Genomic DNA, 9,245 nt, shown 5'->3' with positions numbered 1-9,245 from the left:
AGAAAACTGAAGCCCTATGCGGTAATGTCATACAGTAGGGCCTTGACTTACGAGTTTAATTCGTTCCGTGACGGAGCTCGTAACTCAAATTACTCATATGTCAAATCAAATGAACGAGTGAGACACATGATGCTGGGCTGATGTTGTGGCATTCACTGTGAAGTTTGCTGCACCAACTAGCGGTGGGGTATCTGAAGCTGGCTCGTAACCCGAATTTTAGCTCGCAACTCAAAGCAAAAAATCGGCCGAGAGACGGCTCATATCTTGAAAAACTCGTTAGTCGGGACACTCGTAAGTCAAGGCCCCACTGTACTTCACTTACTATCTTCTTCAACAGGAGGGTCAGTTAATGCAGCATCTTGATAATCTGATAAACTCCAGCTTATCTCCTCTTAGCCATTCCATCTTGTGCTTTTTCTTTCTCTTTAAAAATTTTTACCAAAAACTTCCCAACAGATTTAGCCATAATTGGATCATGCGCTATTTCCCTAACTAGTTACTAGTAAGAGAAATGGAATTACTAAAATTGGCTAAATTAATCAAGATTATTACCTAGGTTTAGTCTCCCTAAACCTGAAAATATCACCATTTGGTAAACAAGGAATAAGGTGGAGTGTGGAGGTCGACTGACTGATGGGCGGCCAATCAACAGTGTCACAAACTGTCTGTCCTTATTGCATAGATATATGTATCACCAATTGCACATGTTGCACACTGTAGCAAACTGTTCTTCAGTTATTATAATGCATTATTTTTTTAAATGGATGGTCACTCTCTTTAAGAGTCTTTAAATAACACTTGCATTGCTTTTGGTGTTTAAAATCTTCAATATAAGTTTTATAAATATCCAAAATAAGATCATTTGATTTGTTCAACAGGTATATACTAAGGACATGCTATGTGCCAGGCACTGTTCTAGGCAACACAATAGTAAACAAAACAGACAAGATGACAGTTTTCTCAAGGCTTTCAACAAGTAATAAGCAAATATGGAGTATGCTGGGTGGTTGTAAGTGCCAACAAGAAAAGTAAAACAAGATGAAAAAGATAAGGTATGCCATTGGCAGGGACTGGCATTTTGTGTTGGATGATCAGAGAAAGCCTGCTGATAGGTGACATTTGATCAGAGATCTTAAAAGTGAGGGAGTGATCTATGCAGATCTCAAGGCAGGGCATTCCAAGCAGACAGAAAAGCCAGTGCATAGCATGTCAGCCTGAGGACTAAACAGTCAAGGATTCCAGATACAGAGGCAGAGCTGCTCAAACAGATTGTCAAACTGTAGCGGGAAGGCCGGGGAGGGTTGGGGGGCAGGAGGTAGGGGGGTAAGAGATCAACCAAAGGACTTGTATGCATGCATATAAGCATAACCAATGGACATAAGACACTGGGGAATAGGGGAGGCTAGGGGACTGTCTAGGGCGGGGGGGAAAAATGGACACATATGTAATACCCTTTGTAATACTTTAAGCAATAAAAAAAAATTTTTTTTTTAAAAACAGTCAAGGATTCCATTTCCAGTCAAGGGCACTTACCTCTGTTGCACCTGCTCTTGTTAGTGAGCTTGTGGGAGGCAACCAATTGATGTGTCTCTCACATCAGTGTTTCTCTCCTGCTCCCTTCCACTCTCTCTAAAAATCAATGGAAAAATATCCTTAGGTGAGGATTAACAAAACAAAAATTAAAAGGATTACTCTGTTGAACAGAGACTCTCTGTAAAGGGCAAGGGAAGAAGCAGGGAGAATAATAGGCTATTACAGTAATAACCAGTAGCTTGCCTGGGATGATAGCAGTGGAGGGGATCATAAAGGGTTAGATTCTGAATATTGTGTGTGTGTGTGTTTTTAATTGATTTTAGAGAGAGAGGAAGGGAGAGGAACACTGATTTGTTGTTCCGCTCATTTATGCACTCATTGGTTGGTTCTTATATGTGCCCTGAAGGGATCGAACCCAAAACTTTGGCATATCAGGATGACACGCTAACCAACTGAGCTACCTGATCAGGGCCTGAGTATATTTTGAAAGTAGAGCCAATAGGATTATTGTCGGATCAGATTGGATTTATAGGGCTAGGAAAAAAGAAGGGATTGCAAGGCTTTGACTTGAGCAACTAGAAGAATGGAGTTGTAATTTATTGAGACCAGGATGTGAGAGGAACAGATTTAGACTGGAATTCAGGGAAGAAGTTCCAGCTAAAGATTTTGAGATTTAATTTCCAGCATGTAGAGGGCATTTAGTCATGAGATTGGAGTGAAAGCAGTTGGAGAAGAAAAACAATTTGAAGTCATAAGACCAGAAACAAGTCCAACCTTCAAAGGCTTCAGAACCCGGCTGACATGGCTCAGTAATTGAGCATTGACCTATGAACCAGTAAATCACAGTTCAGTTCCCTGTGAGGGCACATACCCAGGTTGCAGGCTTGATCCCCAGTAGGGAGTGTGCAGAAGGCAGCCAATCAATGAATGATTCTCTTTCATCATTGATGTTTTTATCTCCCTCTCCCTTCCTCTCTGAAATCAATAAAAATATATTTAAAGGCTGGAGAGATGAGAAAGAACCTGTAGAAGAAACTAAGGACCAATTATTGAAGCAGAAAGTGAATTAAGGCGCTAAGTGGGAGCTACATAAAGAGAACATTTCAAAAAGGAAAGATCAACTGCAAATTGAGATTACTGGATTTAGCAATTTGGCAGTTGCTGGCAACTGTGATAAAAGCTGTTTCAGAGAAATGGTGGTATAGGCTTATGAAAAAATGGGAGGAGAGAGATTAGAGATGGTGGTAAGTTTAGATAACTTTTTGTTTTGCTTTAAGGGGTATCAGAGAAATGGGATGGTAGCTAAAAGGGGAGGTAGAGTCAATGGGGGATATTTTTGGTAAGATGTGTCTGTGCTGAATGGAAATGATCAGAGAGGGAAAAGCTAATGATGCAGAAGGGAGAGGAAACAATTATTGGAACAATATATTTTAGTAGGTAAGAGTATGTGATCTGGTACATAGGTGGGAAATGGTTTTATTAGAGCGTGGACAGTTTATGTGCAGTAGCAAAAGAGAAGGAAGGCAGTCTATGAGCACAGTTTTAGGTAGTGTGTGAATACAGAGCTTGGGGCAGCTAGAAGTTCTCTTCTGTCCCAATTCTGTTTGATCCGTGAGATGGGAAGTGATGCCTTTAACTGAGGGTGAGTTAAGAAAGGAGGTCTTGATGTCATAAGCAGAGGAAAGTGAAACATTGCCTAGAAGAAAGTGAGTAACCTTAGGGATTTGTAAAAGGCTTAAGAAATAATCCTATATAATAAAAGGCTAATATGCAAATTGTCCCTTCAACCAGGGGGCAGGGCGGGCCCACCAACCTCCCAGGGCCCCTCCCCCCGGCTGATCAGCCAGATCCCGGTGGGCCAGCTGGATGGACAGACCCCACCTGTGCACAAATTCATGCACTAGGCCTCTAGTAACTCATAAGTTTAAAGTAAAAATAGCCAGCATGGTGGTGTGTTTGTTTGCTTGTTTTGTTTTGGTGGGGTTTTTTGTTTGCTTGTTTTTGTTAATCCTTACCTGAGGATATTTTTTCCATTGATTTTTTAGAGAGAGGGAAAGATCAATGTGAGGGAGAACATCGATTGGTTGCCTCCCAAACTCGCCCTAACCAGGGCCGGGGATCCAGCCTGCAACCCAGGTACATGCCCTTGACTGGGAATCGAATCTGCCACCCTTCAGTGTGTGGGCCAATGTCTAACCACTGAGAATACCAGCCAGGGCAGTAAATTTATTTTCTATAAGGTGTGGGTTAGTAATTCTAAAACTGCTTTATGTGTTTACTAGGTTAACTAAGCTAATACATAAGTGAACTCACGTGTTTAATATAGACAGATAAAATAGATATAAGTGTGTGTGTGTACATACATATGTGTATATCCTGCTTTCTCTACTGAAAGGGTCTAAAAGCAATGATACTCCAATAGCAGTAAGCCTAACTAGTGCCTAGAACTTGCTTTCTACATACCATACTCATAAAAGGAACCAGAATTCTGTTGAGAATGTTGATGCCAGAACAGGGTCAGTGAAAGTATAAGATGAGCTGGAACATCATGTGGTACAAAAAAGTATAAGAATACAAGTGCAGGAGGCATGTCAGGACACAGGCCAAGTTGAAGGAGCTACCAATAGTCAAGTTTGGGATGATTTGAGCAACAAAATAAATAGTAACAGGAATGGATTAAGACACAGAATAAATGAAATATCCATGAATCCACTCTGATATACATAAATAAATGAGGGAAAGGCACAGCTCATCCTCATAGTGGCATTCCCATTAGTAAGTGTAAAAGGAATGATGGAGATAGAAAAGTCACCATTTAGAAAATACCACAATAATAATTGTGGCAGGCAAGAATTATTAATAGATGCTTAGATGAATGGGCGAATATGATAAGAAACAGGATATTTGCATAGTTTCTAAGTATCTCCCCACAAGATACTTTTATTTGCAAAGGGTAAAATAGTAACTTTACAGTGGAGACACCTGACAAACGCTAAGTAATCAAAGTTAACATCACCAATACTAAGACATTGACATCACATATTTGTTTGTATGATGCATCTGAAGGACCCAACCTCCCTTCCATGGTAATTTACTAAAAATGCAAATTAATCTGACCTCACTCTAATCATAAGACAATATCAGACAAACCCAAAATGTCTCTATAGAGAGACATTCTATAGAATAATTGGCTAGTACACTTCAAAAGTGTCAAGATCATGAAAGAAAGATTAGAGGAGACAACAGCTGAATGCACTGTGGTGTGCTAGATAGGATCCTGAATCAGAAAGGGGCATAGCTACAACTGATAAAATTCAAATAAGATTTATAGATTAATTAATAGCATTGAATTAATGTTAATGTCTTGCTTTAGAATAGATCTTTATACTATGTGACCATTATCTGGGGGGAAAGTACAGGAACTCTGTACTGGTTTTGCCGTTTTTGTAATTTCAAAATTAAAATTAGTTCACTACTAACTACTATAAAGACAGGTCACATAACTACTTTCTTTTCCCATAAAATAGGCATAATACTGTCTGCTTTGTCTAGCTCAGAAATATGATGAAACTCAAGTAAGGCTTTACTTATAAAACAGGACAAAATGTAAGATATTATAATAGGTTACATTGAAATGAACTATTTTGTGATTCTGCCAATAAAAGCAATTAACTCAATTTTCTGCCATGAATAGAATGAACCAAAAGTGCCTCTCCCCTCTGTATTGATCAGATTCTTTCATCTTTATAGCTTTTCAGGCTGCCTTCCGATCTCAGGGGCCCCTGGCCATGCTGGAGCACTTTGATACTGTCTACAGCATTCTACAGTAAGTAAAGTACTCACTGGTGTTTTAAAAAGAACTGGTGGCGCCCTAACTGGTTTGGCTCAGTGGATAGAACATCGGCCTGCGGACTGAAAGGTCCCGGGTTTGATTCCAGTCAAGGGCATGTACCTTTGTTACGGGCACATACCCAGTGGGAGGTGTGCAGGAGGCAGCTGACTAATGTTTTTCTCTCATCGATGTTTCTAACTCTCTATCCCTCTCCCTTCCTCTCTGTAAAAAATCAATAAATATATTTAAAATACATATACATATATATGTGTATATATATTTAAAAAAATAAAAGAAAGAACTGGTGGCTGTTTAAACTAACTTTGCATGTTAGTCCTGAAATTCTAAATTATGTTCATTGATAAATTGTTCTGGGTGCATCCTAGCTGGTTTGGGTCAGTGGATAGAGCATCGGCCTGCGGACTGAAAGGTCTCAGGTTCAATTCCGGTCAAGGCCATATGCCTGGGTTTCGGGCTCAATCCCCAGTGGGGGTCGTGCAGGAGGCAGCCAATCAATAGCCTGCGGACTAAAAGGTCCCAGGTTCGATTCCGGTCAAGGGCATGTACCTGGGTTGCGGGCACATCCCCAGTGGGAGATGTGCAGGAGGCAGCTGATCGATGTTTCTCTCTCATCGATGTTTCTAACTTTCTATCCCTCTCCCTTCCTCTCTGTGAAAAATCAATAAAATATATTTAAAAAATATTGTTCTGGGTGCTGATATCTCTACTGGTGAGCATTTACACGAACTTGCCACCATATTTTTCAGTTGAGCAATTTCACATGTAGTTTTAGCCATTAGGTTCTTCAAGTTAGATCTGATCTGTTACAATGGGCTCTGCAGGTTCCTGTCTCAACCCTTGCACTTTCTTTCCCTCATAGTCACTTTCGAAGTATAGATCCTGGCCTCAAGGAAGATGCCCTGGAATTCCTGATAAAAGGTGTGTATGGGGGGTGGAGGGGAGGCAAGAATGGGATAAAAGGTGTTTGTTGTTTGTTTACTACATTTTATCAGCCACATGATGATATCAAGGCTTTGGTGATTCAGTTGGTTTGGCTAAGCCCAGGGACCTTTGACCTATTAGGTCTGTAATCTTGGTGGGCAATACAGAGTTACGTGTGTTCACTGTAAGGGCAGACCAACAAGAAATTCTTCCTGCTTTTGAACTATCTCTCTTTCATGGAGATATTTCTTCCCAGCTGCCAGAAAGAAATTGTGGTAACTGGAGTGAGTAGGGAGGGACAAGGCATGTTCATGGTATCAGGGTCAAGGGTCCCAAAGGACTTAGCTGGTGTTGTGGCCACTGAGAAATGAAACACAGATCTTTGGTAATCTGATGGCTGCGCGTGCAGGGTGTTTGGAGGGTGGGGTACTATGAGGAAAGGGAATGAAACTGACTCTGATTCTGACCCTGGCAGTGGTATCCCGCCACACTCAGGAACTTCCAGCTGTCCTCGATGATGCAACTTTGAGTGTATCAGATAGAAGCGCCCACCTAAATGCCCTCAAAATGAACTGCTATGCTCTGGTACGCCTCTTGGAATCCTTTGAGACTATGACCACCCAGACGAACCTCGTGGACCTGGACCTTGGTGGGAAGGTAACTTGGAGTTCCTGGCTCATTTAATAGGAAGGATGGGTGAACTGATAGGAAAGAAGGGAATCCAATGATTCTGAAACTCTTTTCTGTTCTTATTTAGGGTTTATGCTCAAAAGTATCACAACATACCCTTCCGTGACAATCAGCTTTTCTATATTTTGGAACTTATTATGTCTCTTGTGTATTACCTTCTGTCTTGTCTCGATACTGGTTAGCTTAGGCACTCAGACTAGGAGATCTTGACTTTTTTCCTTATTTTTTTCCTAAATGTATACATGATCTTTTTTTAGGGCAAGAAAGCCAGGGCCAAGTCAGCCCATGGCTTTGACTGGGAAGAGGAGAGGCAACCAATTCTTCAGCTTTTAACACAGCTGCTCCAGTTGGACATTCGTCACCTATGGAACCACTCAATAATTGAAGAGGAATTTGTCAGGTAGGCAGTTAAAACGACTACAGATGATACTGAGCTATGTGGATGAGGGCTCTTTTGCTGGACCTACCTTGTAAATACTTCATTTCATGCCTCAGTTGTATCTGTAATATACTAGAAATATACTCAAAACATTAAGTTATTAGGAAGTAGATAATGAATGTTAGAAACTGCTGTGAATTTCTCATCTTTTTTTTCTAATTTCTCGTCTTTAATACCCATGTATTCATTCATGAAACATTATTTACTGAGAATCTCCTAGGTGCATAGTTGGTATCATTATAGGCACCAGAAACAAAAATTTTTGCCCTCAGTTTATTTTATAGAGCAGAAGCCAATTTTTAAAATGAGAATATATAGTATATTTTATGGCTTATTACTATGGAGAAAAATGGGGCGGGGGAGCATTTAATGGAAGAAGGTTGTGATTTTAATTCAGTCGTTCTGGCAAGATCTCTGACTTAGTGACATTTGAGCAAAGACCCGAGGAAGTCATCAGAGCCATGAGAGGGCAAGGACCCTGAGAAGGGAGCGTGTCCAGCGTGTACAAGGACTAGCAATGAGGCCAGAGAGAGGGATGGGTTATAGGTCAGGGCGGGCATGGGGGAGCCAAACTGCAGGTGCTTGTAGGTCTTCGTGGTAATTGGCATTTCTTAGAGTGAGGTGGGATCCCTCAAGAGTTCCGAGCAGGGAAACGGGTGTTCTTTTCTTGGTCTTTAACAGGGCCATCTTGGCTGTTGTGCTGAAACAGACTATGGAGGGAAAGAAGTGGAAGACCAGTTAGGAGGCTATTGCAGTAACTTGGGCAAGAGATGATAATTTAGACCAGAGAGTGTTAGTGGGGATAAAGAGAAGTGGTTGTAGTTCATATTTTATTTTCTTAAGGGTAGAGCTTACAAGATGGGGTGACAGATATGTGTGAGGTTTGAGGGAGGATGACAAAATCGGAGCATTTGGAAGAATGGAATTGTCTGTAACTGAAACATGGGGAAGACTATGGGGGTGTGTTTTGGGGAAGACCATTAGAAGTTTTGTTTTAAACATACAGAGTTTGAGGTGCTTATTAGATATCCAAATAATGTCAGATTCAGATGGAGAATGTACAAATCTGGAGTACAGGAGAGAGGTGTGGCCTAGAGGTACACATTTGGGAATATATGTTTTTATAGCCATAAGACTGAAGGAGATTATTAATCAGTAAGTAGCCACAATAGTGCAGAAATCCAGAGACTATACCCTGGGACACTTAAGCATTAAGAAGGTGGGGTGATAAGGAGGGATCAGACAAAGAAACAGAGGAGACTGGCATTCTAGAAGCCATATGAAGCATGTTTCTTTTGGAGAAAGGAGTGACCAACTATGTCAAATGGAGCTGAAAAGTTGATTAAGCTAAGGACTGAATTGACTTATGTTTAACAATGAGAAGTCACTGGTGATTTTGTCCTATCTTTTATCATATACAAGGGTGGGCAAAGTAGGTGTATAGTTGTTTGTATGATAAATAGTGCAATAATAAATAATACACGAATAAACTCTTTCACATACTCACAACTGTAAACCAGACTTTTGCGCACCCCTGTATTCAGGTTCTGTACAGGCATCCTAACTGGTTTAAGGTTGGTAATCTCAAAAGACCAAGTACCTATCTGAGGTCAGCAAAGCAACTTGGTATGGAAGGTGGTAGATAAATGAAGAAAACTAGAAGACCCTGACTTTGGTGGCAGTAGAAATAGAATGAATGAGGCAGACCCCCAATATAATTGACTCCAGATTTCATCATCTCACTTTGTTCCTTTCTCAGTTTGGTTACTGGTTGCTGTTACCGCCTTCTGGAGAACCCCCATTAGTCAC

At 40.7% G+C, this 9,245-nt stretch overlaps 1 protein-coding gene across 1 annotated transcript in view; it reads left to right on the top strand.

The window, feature by feature from the left end:
- Nucleotides 1-9,245, top strand: part of NCAPD2 (non-SMC condensin I complex subunit D2) — a 26,278-nt gene that overhangs the window by 2,438 nt on the left and 14,595 nt on the right. The window contains 5 exon segments of the mRNA XM_006757595.2: nucleotides 5,284-5,359; nucleotides 6,246-6,304; nucleotides 6,783-6,964; nucleotides 7,255-7,397; nucleotides 9,196-9,245. The exon segment at nucleotides 9,196-9,245 is cut by the window's right edge and continues 93 nt beyond it. Of these exon segments, the coding sequence (XP_006757658.1) occupies nucleotides 5,284-5,359; nucleotides 6,246-6,304; nucleotides 6,783-6,964; nucleotides 7,255-7,397; nucleotides 9,196-9,245 (510 nt within the window).

Source organism: Myotis davidii, unplaced genomic scaffold, assembly GCF_000327345.1.
Source record: "Myotis davidii unplaced genomic scaffold, ASM32734v1 scaffold13, whole genome shotgun sequence".
NCBI classification, from domain to species: Eukaryota; Metazoa; Chordata; class Mammalia; order Chiroptera; family Vespertilionidae; genus Myotis; species Myotis davidii.
Note: the sequence above shows the minus strand (reverse complement) of the source record. Positions and strands in the feature narration are given on the sequence as shown.